Source organism: Vulpes lagopus, chromosome 4 (assembly GCF_018345385.1).
Source record: "Vulpes lagopus strain Blue_001 chromosome 4, ASM1834538v1, whole genome shotgun sequence".
Classification (NCBI taxonomy): domain Eukaryota; kingdom Metazoa; phylum Chordata; class Mammalia; order Carnivora; family Canidae; genus Vulpes; species Vulpes lagopus.
In genome coordinates, this window is record NC_054827.1 from 92861387 (window position 1) to 92879125 (window position 17739).

The window sequence follows — 17739 nt, forward strand, 5'->3', positions numbered from 1 at the left end:
GTGTGCCAGCAGCATGTCACTGTGGCCTAGTACTCTATACTGGAGTAGATTCCAGGCCATTGAAAGGACACAGGAGATTCTACATGATTAGTCTTAAGACAAGAATGTGTTACGGAAAGAGTGGAAATATACTTTGTTGCATCCACTGTCAATCACTGCCATTTAGTTTTGGAATTTCCACAGAGGGCTGAAACTACTTCTGAATGATTGGATCCGTGATGCTGTAGGGCCTACTTTCCTCTGCTTTCAGGACCCTTAATTATGCAAACATTGCCCCACATTTGCATCCTTACAAGAAATGAAAAGAAGAGCCCTTTCAGAGCAGAGCCTTGCCAAATTAAACTCTGTGATGATTGCTAAAAGTGAGCTGTAATTGCAAGTGATATCCTGTGATTCTCTTGACAGTGGCTGTTGGCCAGATTGGAAACTTCCTGGCTTACACAGCGGTCCCCACAGTCCTGGTGACTCCACTGGGTGCCCTTGGAGTGCCATTTGGGTGAGAACTGGGATTCTGTGTTTTGATTTTTAATGTGCAGTTTAGATTTTAAAAAACTTTTCATTTTAAGTATTTTTGTTCAAATAATAAAAGCAAAATTGTAACTGAAGCTAGGTCTTCAGTATTCTACTCTGTGGTTTAATTTTATCCCTTCGAAATGATTTTTGTGAATTATTACCCTTCTCTTAGAACTTTGTTTTAGTATATTTCAGACCCTAACTTATGCATGGACATGAGTGAATGTGATTCTGTTGTTCTCCTGTCTTTATCCTGAAAGACTTCTAGAAACTAGGGTGTTCCTGGTGCCTTAGCAAGTGATTCTGAGAAATCACTAAGCAAAACTAGTCAGTTGGTGTTTTATTTGTATGCCTAGCATCCCCTACCAAACACTGAACAAATCTCTCACTCCACTCTGGGAAATTGTGGAGGTGGCACCAATGGGTATAAAATAGAATTTATAACTCGTAACAGTTAACAGCAGATGAATCCCCATGTCCAGGAGAAGGGCTTCTGTGGTCTAAACGTCCAGGGGGAAATGAGGATGGAGGGGCTTTGGGTTTTTATTGCAGTTAGAAAGTGAATGGGGTGAAGGTTTCCACACTCAGTTAAATTTTTGCCAATACTAATGGACTGAGGACACTAGGGTCTGAGACTATGAGCAGGTTTTCTTATCACGTTGCCCAGATGTGGGGCTAAGGGAGGAAGGTAGGATTGGGGACGTGAAGGCTGCCAGCCATTATGTATTACAAGTGGAGTCTTTGTATTACATTTGAGTTACCTACAAAAATGATTTTATGAGCTATTAATTGAATAGCTCAACATATATCCTTCTATGAGCTTATTTATATTCTGTTTTACCTTTGAAGAAATTATTAAGAAACAGATATAATAAAAGAAATAAAATCCAAGTTTCTAACTCATTTATATATTGGCATTCTCCTGTATTCTAGACAGACTCCCAAATCCTTTCAGAGAAGTGGTGGGTCTATGATAGATAAATTTAAATTGTACTTTAAAGTCAATTAGGCTTTAAGAGTCTGTAGCCTAAAAAGCACAAATATGTTTTCTCCACGTTGAAAATATGTAGAATGTCGTCCTTATCTAAACAGCAGACTAATATCACATGTAGCATAATGTTGCTTTGTGTTTGGATGGCCTGAAGAACTTGGATTGCATGAGTGATGCAATTCCACTTCAGGGAATCACTGCCTTAGCTTCCCAGAGCCCAGCCTCACTCTTTGATTTGTTCTTCTGAAAAAACATCAGGTAAATAAATCATCTGACGCTGGGGTCTTTGCACATTGAACGTTTAATATGCATATATTAAAATATCTTGCCTAGTTAAGTTCCAAAGAACTATTCTCGTGGACTTTGACAATTAAGTCACCTCACCAGAAATGTTCACTGCTCAAAGTCTTCAGGAGACAGACTAGAAATATAGAAGATAGAATAGACTAGAAATAGACTAGGGAGTCCCCAGATAGGTCTACTTTTCTCTAATGATTCAGTGTATGATAAAGTAATCATCACAATATAGTATTTTGAAAAGAAGTTAAGAACACTTTTTATTGGAAAATAATTTCCAAATTACAGAAAAGTTACAAGATTAAGAATAATCAAAACAGGTGATGAGTTAAATGGGTGATGGGGATTAAGGAGTACATTTGTTGTAATGAGCACGAAATGTAGTATGTAAGTATTGAAACACTATACTGTACACCTGAAACTAATATATTAATTAACTGGAATTTAAATAAAAACCTAAAAGAATGATCAAAACAACATCCATATACTCCTCACCAATGCACACCTACTGTTGATTTTTATCCCACTTCCTCCATCATTTGCTTTCTCTGTATCAAGATTTCTCAACTTTGGGGCAGCCCTGGTGGCTTAGCGGTTTAGCGCCGCCTTCAGCCCAGGGTGTGATCCTGGAGATCCGGGATCGAGTCCCATGTCAGGTTCCCTACATGGAGCCTGCTTCTCCCTCTGCCTGTCTCTCCCTCTCTCTCTCTCTGTGTGTCTCTAATAAATAAATAAAATCTTAAAAAAAAAAAAGATTTCTCAACTTCAACACGGTTGACCTTTGAGAATAGTCATTCTTTGTTGTGAGGACTGATTTGTCCATTGTGGGGTGCTTAGCATCTTTGGACTCCACCGATCAGATGTCAGTAGTACCGACCCAAAATGTGTCCAGACATTGCAAATGTCCTTGGGGGTGTGCAAATCACCCCCAGTTGAGAACCATAAATGTGGTGTTTGCTTTGTTTTTTGTATGTTTGTTTATCCTTTGAGACTACATCTATCATGATTCTTCACCCTTAAATACATCAATTTGTGTTTCCTAACACTATAGATATTCTTTTAATAACCACAGTACAATGATCAATGTCAATAAATTTAATGTTGTATTACATGTATCTAATCTGTCTTCTGTATTCCAATTTTGTTAAATGACCCATTATATCCTTATTTTATGTCATTATCCTTTATTCCTTTATTTTTTGCCATTTATGTCATTATTTCTTTTTTAAAGATTTTATTTATTTATTCATGATAGACATAGAGAGAGAGAGAGAGAGAGAGAGAGAGACGCAGAGACACAGGCAGAGGGAGAAGCAGGCTCCACGCTGGGAGCCTGACGCGGGACTCGATCCCAGGACTCCAGGATCGCACCCTGGGCCAAAGGCAGGTGTCAAACCGCTGAGCCACCCAGGGATCCCCTATGCCATTATTTTTATGCCATTTTTTTTTCCTTTGTACCATCATTTTTTTCTTCTAGTACAAGATCCAGTCTAGTATTGGGATTAAATGACTGCATTTAATTTTCATGTCTCTATTCTAAAAGAGAAATTTTTTTATTTAGGTAAATAGTGTTGGGAAAACTGGTAAACAATTTTGTAGGAACATCAGTTTAAATCATAGCACCATCAAAATATGATCTAATCTAAGTAAATTAAATATTATATATAGAATGTCCATCAAATGTGGAGAGGCAAATACAACCAATGGTTTGTTGATACTATTCCAGTGTTCCAGTGCATGACTGAAGTGATATATTGAAGTATATTGTCCTGTTCATAATGCAGAGTTGAGTGTTCTTTGTAAAGCTGTGGTAAACTCAGTCAGTTAATGTGCCCAATTATCTGTTGCACATAACTATAGACATTCTCTGTCTCTTATTTTCACTAAATAAACCTGCATCTCTAGTGTAACCTAGAATATGTATTATGGAGGTTGAATCTGTAAAAGAACAGGAAAAAAAGGTTAGCTTGGCTTATGGCCTATGTATAAGAAAAATATTTCTATTTTTACAACTTGAAAAAATGTCTTTCAGATCTTAAAAGGATAAGAAATTTCTAAAGTTTGATGTAATAATGAAAAGTTTAACATTCTACATTAAAAACAAAATGAAAAAAGATTTAAATAAATATTACAGTAATTAAAGCTATGACATAAAGAATTTCTTAAATTGATGAGAATAGTATGAAAATCCCAGTAAATAAAATGACAAAGGGAAAACCTGACAATTTTTTTCATAAAGAAATACATTTATTGGGATGCCTGGGTGATTCAGCGGTTGAGCACCTCCCTTCAGCCCAGGGCATAATCCTGGAGTCCCAGGATCGAGTCCCACAAAAGGCTCCCTGCATGGAGCCTGTTTCTCTCTCTGCCTGTGTCTCTACCTCTTTCTCTGTGTCTCTTATAAATAAATTTTTAGAAATCTTTTAAAAAAAGAAACTACATTTATTCCACTAATATTAACCCTCATTTTCAATAAAATGCACATAAGCAACCAGATGTAATAAATACCTGTATATTTAATAAATATTTCAAAAGTAATAAGAATGTTAGGATACCTGGTAAATATAACAAACTATAAATACGTACGTGTTCTTCTTTCTTTTCTCACCTTTAAAAAACATATATAAAATTTTATAAAGTAATAATTATAATAAAGTATTATTTGGTTTGTAAAAGACCCAAATATCACAAAAAATAGTGCAAAAGGAAGGAAGTAGAAATTGAACTATAGAGGAATAGCATTATATCTCACTAGGGTTAATTTAGTATCAATTTAAAATGTATTCTGATAAACTCTAGAGAAACCATTAGAAGTTACTCAAAAAAGTATGGTGAAAAAAATAAGGAACTAAAATGTTTCACTAAAAAGATTTACTTAATGTAAGAGAAGACAGTAAGTGAAGAATTGGGAACAGAAAAACATGAGATGTGTAGAAAAGAAGTCTGACTCTTGATTTTGGCTCAGGTTATGATCTCAGAGTGGTGGGATCGAGCGTGCCATCAGGCTCTGCACTTGGTGCAGAATCTGCTTGGGGTGCTCTCTCTCCCTCTCCCTCTGCTTCTCTCTCTCTCTCTCTGTCTCTCTGAAATAAATAAATAAAATCATTTTTTTTTAAAAGGCAGAGATTGTCAGGCAGGATAAAGATCCAGCTATATGCTGTCTACACAAGACATTTTAGATTCAAAGATATAAATTGAAAGTAAAAGGAAGGAAAGAAAATATATTATGCAAACAATACCGTAAGAAAGTTGGAGAGGCTATATATCAGACAAAATAGATTATAAAACAAAAAAATATTACTGATAGAGACATCTTGTAATGACAAAAGAGTCAATCCATTAGGAAGATGTAACAATTATAAACAAATATGCACCTAAAAACAGACCTTCAAAATATATGAAATATACCTGATAGAATAACGAATAACAGACAATTCAATGATAATAGTTACAACTTGCAAAACCCAACTTTCAATAATGGATAGAAAAACTAGGCAAAAGATCAAGAAGGAAATAGAAGACTTGAATGACACTGTAAGTCAACTAGACAAAATAGACATCTGGAGAACACTCCAGCCAACAACAGTAGAATTCATATTCCAAGTGTATAAGGAATATTTTCCTGGATAGACCATATGCTAGGCCATAAAAAAGAATCACCAATAAATGTGAAAGGATTGAAGCCATGCAAAGTACTTTCTGACTATAATAGAATGAAATCAGAAAGCAAAACCAGTGAATTTTTTTTTAATTTACAAATATGTGGAAATTAAATTGCTGCTAAAAGACCAATGGGTCAAAAAAGAACTTACACAGGAAATTAGAAAATACTTTGAGATGAATAAAAATGAGGCGAAAACACACCAAAGCTCGCATGACTCAGCTAAAGCAATATGCAGAGGGAAATTTATATCTGTAAATGCCTACATTAAAAAAAAAAAAAAGGAAAGATCTCAAATCAACAATCTAACTTTCCATCTTAAGACACTGGGAAAAGAGACCCAACTAAACCCAATGGAAATAGAAGGAAGGAAATAATAAAGATTAGAAGAGATAAATGACATAGAAACTAGAAATACAATAGCAAAAAGCAGACCCAAATATTGTCCTTTGAAAAGACCCAACAAAATTGATAACCTTTCAGTTACATTGACAGAGAAGACTGAAACTACTAAAATCAAGAACAGAAAGGGGATATTGCCATCAACTCTCCAGAGATTAGAAGAATTATAAGCAAATAAGATGAACACAGTATACCAACAAATTGGATAAGTTAGATGAAATGGACATATTCCTAGAAAAACTCAAACTACTGAAAATGCTTTAAAAATAGAAAGTCTGAATAGACCTACAAGTAAAGATTGGTTTCGTAATGAAAAAAATTCCAACAAAGAAAAGTTCAGGGAGAGGTGGTTTCACCGGTGAATTCTTTGAAACATTTAAAGAATTAATAGAATTCTTCACAAACTCTTCCAAAAAAATAGGAGAAATGGGAGCCCTCCCAACTTACACCATGGGGTAATATTACCCTGGTAACAAAACCAAAGAAATCACCAGAAAGGAAAACTACAAACCAATTCTCTTATTAATATGAATGGAGCAATCCTTAACAAAATACTAGCCAATTGAATTCATTAATATGTAAAAAGACTTACACACCATGACCAAATAGGGTTTCTCTCAAGAATGCAAGGTAGATTTAGGGTCAAAGTAAATCAGTTAATATACTTCATCAATAGAATAAAGGTTAAACATATCTCAATAGACACACAAAAAAATCATTTTATAAAATTCAATACACCTTCATGATGAAAACATTATGCTAGAAATAGGAGGGCAACTGGGTGGCTCAGTTGGTTAGGCATCTGACTCTTCATCTCAATTCAGGTCTTGATCTCAGGGTCATGAGTTAAAGCCCTGCATTGGGTCCCACACTGGGGGCTGAGCCTACTTTAAAAAATGCTAGAAATAGAGGGTAGCTTCCTAATCTGGCAAAGGACCTCTGAAAAGCCCCCAGCAAATATCATTTTTAAGGTTAAGGACTGGATGATTTCCCCATAAGATCAAGAACAAGGCATCTGCTTTTGCCACTTATATTCACGTTGTACCAAAGGTTCCAACCAATATAGTTGGGCAAGCAAATTGGAATGAGGATGGATTAAAAGACATCTTGATTTGGAAAGGAAGGAGTCAGACTATCTCTGTTAGCAGAGGACATGATCTTGCATATGGAAAATTCTGTGGAACTGCTAAGAAACTATTAGAACAAATAAGTTCAGTAAGGATGCTGGATGTAAGATCAATATACAAAAATCAATTCTATCTGTATACAGTAGCAGTGAGCAAGACAAAAATGAAATTAAGAAAACAATTCAGTTATAAAATATTACCAAAACAAACTAGATACTTAAGAATTCATTTTTAAAAAGAAGCACAAAACTCAGTCTGAAAACTGTAATTCACATATCATATATCCATATTCACATATTAACAAGAATTAATATTGTTAAGATGATACTAACTCATCTACAGATTCAGTGCACTATCAGAATCTTAGCTGACTTATTTGAAATTGATAAGCTGCTTCTAAAATTCATACAGAAATGCAAGAGAGAGATGCCTGGGTGCCTCAGTGGTTAAGCATCTGCCTTCAGCTCAGGGGTCCCAGAATCAAGTCCTCATCAGGCTCCCTGCAGGGAGCCTTGCTTCTCCCTCTGCCTGTGTCTCTACCTCTCTCTCCGTGTCTCTCATGAATAAATAAATAAAATCTTTAAAAAGAATGCAGGAGACCCAGAATAGCCCAAACATTCATGATAAATAAGAGGACTTACAATTAGAAGACTTACACTTCTTGATTTCAAAACATTTTGTAAAACTACAGTAATCGGAAGAGTGTGGTACTGGGTTAAGGATAGACATATATATCAATAAAACAAAATTGAGATTCTAGAAATTAGCCCTAACATTTATTGTCAACAGATTTTAACCAATGGTTAAAGACAATTCAGTAAGGAAAGAGTAGTTTTTTCAATAAGTGGTGCTGATCCAGCTGGGTATCCACATGCAAATGAAGTTGTACTCCTCCCTCACACTATATATAAAAATAACTCAAAAAGGATCAAGTACACAAATTCAAAAGCTAAAACTATAAAACCCTTGAAGAAAAGGTATAAATTTTTGTGACTTTGGATTAGGCAGTATTTTTCTAGATTTGACACCTAAAGCACAAGCAAAAAAGATATATAAATATAAATAAATTGGGCATTATCTAAATTTAAGACTTTTGTGCTTTAAAGAATGTCTTCAAGGAAGTGAAAAGCCAGTAAAAAAGGTGATGTCACCAAAAGTGTTATGTATGGGAACCCCACCCTCTGTCCCCCTCTCAAAGATCAATAATTGGACAGTTATCCATGAAGAAAAATAGTTCTGGGAGAGGTCTTATGTTTGCTTAAGAAACTTTAGCAGTACTGTGGAACAAAAACCCGATAATAACTACAAAAAAACAGAAAGAAAACAACTTCTATTTGTCTGTATCATTGCTTCCCCCAAGCTGACATTGCACAGCACCAGGGCGTGGGGAGGGACTTCTCAACCAGAAAGTGTTTCCTTTGCCAGGAAGGAGGGGCAGGGTGAGCAACCAGCTTTTCAGGACATTGCACCAAGGTCCTGCTTTGGTTTCATTCCACCCACACTGCAAAAGCTGAGACAGAGGTCGCTAGGAGGAACAAGGAAGAAAAGAAGGGATACCAGTAGCAGCCACTCAGGGAGAGCAACTCCGGCTCACTCATCTGCTCTGTAGACAAACCCAGCAGATTTTGCCACTGAAGAAGTCAGTGGCCAGCACAGTTACCATGGACACCTGGATATTTCATCAGCTTATGCCCCAGGGGTATTCACATTTAATGATACTAGCATCAGAATCCCTCCCTCCTCATTCCATTTCCCATCCCACCCTTGCCAGATCAGGATCCAGTCCCAGAACTCTATAGCTGTATGAGTAGACATCAGCCTACTCCTACAGCTGACTCTGTGTTCAGGGTTAGCCTCTCCATTTGTGCCCTTCCATACTGTAGACCTGAAATCTGTTACCAATTTCCACTTCAGTGTACATGCAGGTGAGAGTACTTCTCTGCAGCCACGAGAGACTATTCTGACAGTCAGGGTCTCTGCAGCAACCTATTGGCCTTATCAGGGCTTCACATCTGTCACTGCCCTGCAACACCATGTTCACCTGCAGCTAGCTTCTCCACCTATGCACCTGTACACTTCCAGCCTGACCACTATGACTGCTACACTGTAGCACATACACCCAAGGAAAGAGTGTGCAGCCACACCAACAGCCAGGGCCCTTGTAGCTGACAGTGAGCTTGTGGTTGGCCCTGGTCTTTATTGCTTATCTTACTCCTGAGCATTATGTATGTGTCTGCAACTGGACCCTGCAACCAGCCATGTCCACACCAGCTCTGGCCATCACCCCTGCCTGCCCTGATCCCTTTCATTGGACCTAGAGGCACTCCTGAGGACACCAGTAGCACCACTGCTGTCAATGTGGATGACCCCAGCAGCCTGAGCTGAAGAGACATACCCCACCAGACCTAGTGCTGCCACACACCCCCATTCTTGGTACCCTCCAACACTAACCCCCAAGTCACAGCATGCTCCACTGTGCTCTCATCCATAAGTAAAAGTCTTCTTTTACTAATGTCAGTCTCTAAAGTCTGGAAGAGGTGACAGCATTTTCAAATGCACATATACCTACACAAAGCTACAGGGATCATTCAGAATCAGAGAAATATGACACCTCCAAATAGAGTAAACCTCTGGTTACTAGCCCCAAAGAAATGGAGATCCAGGAATTGCCTGACAAAGAATTCAAAATAGTACTCTTAAAGATGCTCAGAGAACTGCAAGAGAACACATATAAACATTAAAAGACATCTGGAAAATAACAACAAAATGAGAAGTTTGAAACAGACAACCTAAAAAAGATCCAAACAGATTTTGGAGCTGAAGAGTGCAATTGATGTACTGAAGAATTCAGTAGAGAACTTGAGCAGCACCCTTGACCAATCAGAGGAAAGAATTAGTTAGCTAGAAGACAGATCAATTGAAATCATCTAATCAGAAGAGAAAAAGCAAAAAGAATGAAGAAAGACTATGGGACTAATGAGGCACCTTCATGAAAACAGTGTACTACTATTGGAAAAAGAGGGAGAAAGAGGTTAGAAAACATATTTAAATAAATAGTGGTGGAGAACTTCCTAAACCTGGGGAGAGATTTTTCTACATTCAGACTCGTAGGTCACCCCAAAATTTTAATCCAAAAGAATCGTCACCAGAATATAATAAAACTGTCAATAGACAGTTGAAAAGAGTATTTTAAAAATAGCAAGAGGGGTGCCTGAGTGGCTCAGTTGGCTATGTACCTGCCTTCAGCTCAGGTCATGATCTCAGGATCCTGGGATCGAGCCTCATTACAGGTTTCCCTGCTCAGTGGAGCACCTGCTTTCTCCTCTCCCTGCCCCCACTCATGCCCTCTCACTATTTCTCTATTTCTCTTTCAGATAGATAGATAGATAGATAGATAGATAGATAGATAGAACCAACCCAAACAAACAGGAAGAGAGGGATACCTGGGTTGGTTAAGTATCTGTCTTTGACTCAGGTAATGATCCCAGAGTCCTGGGATCAAGCCCCGTATTGGGCTCCCTGCTCAGTAGAGGAGTCTTGCCTCTATCTCCCTCTCTCTCTCTCTCTTCTCTCTCAAATAAATAAATAAATAAAATCTTTTAAAAAAGAAAAGAAAAAAAAAAACAACAAGAGAAAACAATTATCTTACATAAGGAAACTCCCATATTATCAGCAGATTTCTTACAAAAGACCTTGTAGGCCAGGAGCACATGGTATACCATGGAGCACTGGTATATTCAGTGTTGAAAGAAAGGAACCATATAGCAAGAATACTTTACTCAGCAAAGTTCTTCAGAATTAAAAAGAGATAAAAACTGTGCAGAAGCTTTTTATTTGAATGTAGTCCCAAAAGTTTGTTTTTGCTTTTGTTTCCCTTGTCTCAGGAGACATATCTAAAAAAATGTTACTACAGCTTATGTTACAAACATTACTGCCTATGCTCTCTTCTAGGATTTTTATGGTTTCAGGTTGCACATTTAGGCCTTTAATCTGTTTTTAGTTCATATTTGTGTATGAAATTTAGTATATGGTATAAGAAGGTTATCCAGTTTCATTCTTTTGCTGCTAAGTTTTCCCATTGAGAACAAAGTGATGGCTACCAGAGGCTATGTGGGTGGGGGGGATGGATTAAATAGATGATGGATATTAATGAGTGTACTCGTGATGAGCACTGGGTGAAGTATGGAACTGTTGAATCACTATATTGTACACTTGAAGGTAATATAACACTGTATGTTAACTATAATGGAATTAAAAATTTCAAGAAGAGATAAAGACTTTCCCTGATGAACAACAGTTAAAGGAATTCATCACCACTAGACCTGCCTTGTAAGAAATGCTGAAAATTCTTCAACCTAAAATGAAAGGGTGCTTAGAACATGAAAATATATAACACTCTGGGGCAGCCCCGGTGGCACAGCAGTTTAACGCCACCTGCAGCCCACTGTATGATTCTGGAGACCCAGGATGGAGTCCCACGTCAGGCTCCCTGCATGGAGCCTGCTTCTCCCTCTGCCTGTGTCTCTGCCTCTCTCTCTCTCTGTGTGGCTCATGAATAAATATATAAAACCTTTTAAAAATACATATATATATATATATAACACTCTGGTGAAGTTAAGCATTTAGTCAGATTCAGAATATTCTACTGTAATATGGTGGTGTGTTAATACTAACTCTAGTATGCAGGTTAGAGGACAAAAGTATTAAAAATAACTATAGCTACAATACTTTGTTGATACATAATATATAAAGCTATAAATCATGATAGCAAAAACAAAAGGCAGATGGTAAAAAGAGTTTTTGTATGATATTAAAATAAAATTTTTGTTGTTGTAAAATAGACTGTTATAGGTATAAAGTGTTTTCTGTACACCTCATGGTAAACATAAAGTGAAAGCCTGCTGTAGATTCATAAAAGATAAAGACAAGGGAATCAAAGTATTTCATTACGGGAAATCATCAGTTCACAAAGGAAGATACAAATGTTGAAGAAAGGAACAAGGGAACTATAAAAACAACCAGAAAACAATTAATTAGATGACATTAGTAAGTCCTCACCTATCAGTAATTACTCTAAATGCAAGTGGTGTGATTTCTCCAATCGAAAGACATAGACTGGCTAGCTGGATTAAAAAACAGGACCCTACAATATACTGCCTACAATAAACGCAATTCATCTTTAAGGACACACATAGGCTCAAAGCAGAGGGATGGAAAAGGCTATTCCAAGCAAGTAGAAGCCAAAAGGAAGCTGGGATAGTTGTATTTAGACAAATTAAAAAATATATTTTATTTATTTATTCATGAGAGACAGAGGCAGGCAGAGGGAGAAGCAGGCTTCATGCAAGGAGCCCGACATGGGACCCGATCCCGGGTCTCCAGGATCAGGCCCTGGGCTGAAGGCAGTGCTAAACTGCTGAGCCACCCGGGCTGCCCTATTTAGACTAATTTTTAAAAAGATTTTATTTATTTGAGAGAGAGAGAGAATGAGCAGTGGGGAGGGGCATTGGGGGAGGGGGAGAGAGAGAGAGAGAGAGAGAGAGAGAGAGAGAGAGAGAGAGAGAGAAGCAGACCCCTTGCTGAGCAGGAAGCCTAGTGCGGGGCTTGGTCCCAGGACCTGGAGATCATGACCTGAGCCAAAGGCAAATGCTTAACCAACTGAGCCACCTAGGCACCACTTGCTGTACTTAGACAAAATAGACTAAGGCAGATACAGTAATAAAGGACAAAGAAACTCACCATCTAATGATAAATCCATCAAGATTTAACAATCATAAGTATATATGTACCCAGCATCAGAGCACCTAAATATATTAAGCAGATACTAACAGATATGCTGGAAGAAAAGACAGCAATACAATAATAGAAGGGGACTTCAGTATCGCACTCAGTAATTGATAGATCATTCAGACAGAAAATCAAAATGGAAACATGAGACTTGAACCATACTTAGACCCAATGGATCTAAGATACATACACAGAACATTCTATCCAACAACAGCAGAGTTCACATTCTTCTCAAGTGCGTATAGAACATTGCCCAGGATAGATAATATTACAGGTTTCTGAAGAAGTCTTAGCAAGTTTAAGAAGGTTGAGATCATAACAAGTATCTGACCTTAATGGTATTGAAATTGAAATCAGTAACAGGAAAGGAGCAGATTTATACGTATGTGAAGATGAAACAACACCTAAACAATCAAGGGTCAAAGAAGAAATTTAAAGAGAAATAAAATAATCTTGAAACAAATGAAAATGGAAATTCAACATATTAAAACCTATGAGATGCTGCAAAAGCAATTCTAAAAGAGAATTTTATAGTGATAAATTCCTAATTTAAGAAAAAATGATCTCAACCTAACTTTACACCTTAAGGAATGAAGAAAAAGAACAAACTAAACCCAGTATAGGTAAAAGGTAGGAAATAAGAAAGATAAAAAATAGAGATCAGAAGAACAATAGAAAAGATTAAAGAAACTAGGAGCAACCATTTTTAAAAGATAAAATGGATATGGCTTTAGATTAAGAGAAGACTCAAAATTAGGAATGAAAGAGGAGGCATAACAACTGATACAACAGAAATACAAAGGGTCATAAAGCACTACTATGAACAATTATATGGCAACAAATTGAACAGCCTTAAAGAAAGAGATAAATTCCTAGAAATATAAAACCTACCAAAGACTGAATCATGAAGAAATAGAAAATCAGAACCGACAAATGATAAGTAAAGAGATGGAATCAACAATAAAAAATATCCGAATAAAGAAAAGTCCAGGACCAGTTGGCTTTATGGGTGAATTCTACCAAATGTTTAAAGAACAATTAATGCTAATCCTTTTCAAACTTCCAAAAAATTGAAGAGGAGAGGACTCCCAAGCTCATTTTATGAGCCAGCATTTCCCTGATACCAAAGCTAGATAAAGACACTACAAGAAAACTAATTACCAATATCCCTGATGAATATATTCTCAATTCATCAACAAAAATTCTTACAAAATATTAGCATGCCAAATTTAATAGTGTATTAAAAAGAACATACATTATCATTACATTGGATTTATCTCTGAGATGGAAGTATGGTTCAACATACGAATACTGGGCATCCCTGGTGGCTCAGCGGTTTAGCGCCGCCTGCAGCCCAGGGTGTGATCCTGGAGACCGGGATCGAGTCCCATGTCCAACTCCCTGCATGGAGCCTTCTCCCTCTGCCTGTGTCTCTGCCTCACTCTCTCTCTCTCTCTGTGTGTCTCTCATGAAATGAATAAATAAAATCTTAAAAAAAAAAACCAAACCCATATGAATACCAATACATGTCATATACCACATTAATGTAATGAAAAATCAAAATTCAATGGTCATCTCAGTAGATGCAAAAAATCTTAGTAAAAGTCAATATGCACTCATGACAAAAAAGCCTTAACAAACTGGGTATAGAGGTAACATACCTCAATATAATAAAGGCCATTATATGACAAGCTCAGAGCTAAGATAATCAGCAGTGAATGTTTGAAAACTTTCCTCTAAGATGGGGAAAAAACAAGTGTGCCCTCTCTCACCATTCCTATTAAACATAGTACTAGAAGTCTTAGAGGACTTAGGCAAGAAAAAGAAAGGAAAGGCATCTGAATCAGAAAATAAGAATTAAAATTGTCTTTGTTTGCACATGACATGATCTTAAATATAGAAAATTGTAAAAACTCAACCAAAAATCTATTAAAACAGATTTTAAAAATTCAGTAAAGTTTCAGGATATAGAAATCAGTTGTGTTTCTCTGCATTAACAACAAAATAAAATGCTAAGGAATAAATATAATCAAGAAGGTGATCTGTACACTGAAAACTACAATAATTTATTTTTATTAAATTTGACCTGCAATGTTATATTAGTTTCGAGTGTACAACATAAGTGATTCAACATTTCTATGAATTACCCAGTGCTCATCACGATCAGTGAAGTTACCATCTGGCACCATACAGTTATTACAGTCCTTTTGACCATATTTCCAATGCTCTACTTTTCAACTCCATGGTTTATTTTACACCTGGAAGTTTGTACCTCTTAATCCCCTTCACCTATTTCACCCATCTCCCCACAGCCCTGCCTCACCAGATTGTTCTCTGTATTAATGAGCCTTCGGGGGTTTGTGTGTCTTGTTATTGTTCATTTTGTGATTTAGATTGCACATGTAAATAACATGATACAGTATTTTTCTTTGACTCCTTTCACTTGGTGTAGTGCCCTCTAGGTCCATCCATGTTGTCACAGGTGGCAAGATTTTGTTCTTCTTATGATTGAATAATATTTGTGTGTGTGTGTGTGTGTGTGTGTGTGTGTGTGTGTATGTATATACACATACCATTCCTTCTTTATGCATTCATCTGTTGATAAGGACTTAGGTACCTTCTCTATCTTGACTGTGATAAATAATTCTGCAGAAAACATTGAAGTACACAAATATATTTTTGAATTACTGTTTTCATTTTATTTGAGTGAATACCCAGCAGTGGAATTATTGGATCATATGATAGTTCTATTTTTGATTTGTTGAGGAACCCGTGTACCGTTTTCCATAGTGGTTGCACCAATTTACAATCCACCTAAAGTGCAAGAGGGTTCCCTTTTCTCCTTGCCAACACTTACTATTTCTAGTCTTTTTTAAAATTTAAAATCAATTGAATAACATATAGTGCATTATTAGTGTCAGAGGTAGAGTTTGGTGATTTCATCACTTGCATATAACACCCAGTGCTCATTACATCACATGCCCTCCTTAATGCCCATCACCCAGTTATCTCATCACCCTACCCACCTCCCCTCCAGCATCCCTCAGTTTGTTTCCTGTAGTTGAGTTTCTTATGGTTTGTGTCCCTCTTTGATTTCATAGTATTTTTCCTTCCCTTCTCCTATGTTCATTTCTTCTGTTTCTTAAATTCCACATATGAGTAATACCATCTGATATTTTTCTTTCTCTGACTTATTTCACTTAGCATAATACCCTCTAGTTCCATCCACATTGTTGTAATTGGCAAGATTTAATTCTTTTTGATGCCTGAGTAATATTCCATTTTACACACACACACACACACACACACACACACACACACACACCACATCACATCTTCTTTATCCATTCATCTGTTGATGGACATTAGGGCTCTTGCCACAGTTTGGCTATTGTGGACATTACTGCTATAAACATTGGGATGCATGTGCCCCTTCAAATCACTGTATCATTTGGATAAACACGCAGTAGTGCAATTGCTGGGTCTTAGGGTAGCTCTATTTTTAACTTTTTGAGGAACCTCTATACAGTTTTCCAGATTGGATGCACCAGTTTGCATTCCCACCAGCAGTGCAAGAGTGTTCCCCTTTCTCTGCATCCTCATCAACACTTGTTTCCTGTACTATTAATTTTGGCCACTCTAACTGGTGTGAGGTGGTATCTCATTGTGGTTTTGATTTGTATTTCTCTGAAAACGCTTGAGCGTTTTTACATGTGTCTGTTGGAGAAACGTCTGTTCTTGTCTTCTGACCATTTCTTGACTTGGATTTTCTGGGTTTCTTTTCTTCTTTTTTTTCTTCTTCTCCTTCTCCTTCTCCTCCTTCTCCTTCTCCTCCTTCTCCTTCTCCTCCTTCTCCTTCTCCTCCTTCTCCTTCTCCTCCTCCTCCTCCTCCTCCTCCTCCTTCTCCTCCTCCTCCTCCTCCTCCTCCTCCTCCCCCTCCTCCTCCTTCTCTTCCTCCTCCATTTTCTTCTTTTGGTGTGTTCTTTATAGATCTTAGATACTAGCTCCTTATCTGAGAAGACATTTGCAAATATCTTCTTCCATTCTTTAGGTTGTCTTTTGGTTTTGTCGACTCTGCTGTGCAGAGCTTTTTATCTTGTTGAAGTCACAATAGTTCATTTTTGCTTTTGTTTCACTTGCCTTTGAAGCCGTTCTAGCAAGAAGTTGCTGTGGCCAAGGTCCAAGAGGTTGCTGCTTGTGTTCTCCTCTAGGAATTTGATGGATTCTTGTCTTACATATAAGTCTTTTATCCATTTCAAGTTTATCTTTGTGTCTGGTGTAAGAGAATAGTCCAGTTTCATTCTGCACGTGGCTGTCCAATTTTCCCAACACCATTTATTGAAGACTCTCCTATTTCCAGTGGATATTCTTTCCTGCTTTGTTGAATATTAATTGACTAGAATAATTAATTAGAATATTGTTATAGTTAATTAGGATACTGTTGAGGGCCCATTTCTGGATTCTCTCTTCCATTGATCTGTGTGTCTGTTTTTTTTAAAACTTATTTTTATTTATTTATGATAGACACACAGAGAGAGAGAGAGGCAGAGACACAGGCAGAGGAGAGGGAGAAGCAGGCTCCACGCCAGGAGCTCGACGCGGGACTTGATCCCGGGACTCCAGGATCGCGCCCTGGGCCAAAGGCAGGCGCAAAACCGCTGAGCCACCCAGGGATCCCCTGTGTGTCTGTTTTTGTGCCAGTACCACACTGTCTTGATGATCACAGCTTTGTAGTACAGCCTGAAGTCTGGAATTGTGATGCCTCCAGCTATGGTTTTCTTTTTCAACATTCTTTCCTTTCTGCTTTCATGCATGGCAGCCATTTTCCACTTTGGCATAGACTGCCCATAGCCTGCCCATGATCCCAGGCTTACTTCTGAGAGCCTCCCAGTCCTCTGGTTTCCACCTATGTGCAGCTATGTCTGACCCCTCAGTTTAACACCCAGTTGTGTAGTCTAATA

At 37.4% G+C, this 17739-nt stretch overlaps 1 protein-coding gene across 1 annotated transcript in view; it reads left to right on the forward strand.

The window, feature by feature from the left end:
- The window catches only part of NIPA1 (NIPA magnesium transporter 1), a 53522-nt gene that overhangs the window by 24820 nt on the left and 10963 nt on the right, over positions 1-17739 (forward strand). Inside the window, exon 3 of the mRNA XM_041753433.1 lies at positions 406-496. Coding sequence (XP_041609367.1) covers positions 406-496 — 91 coding nt within the window. The remainder of the gene's footprint in view (positions 1-405; positions 497-17739) is intronic.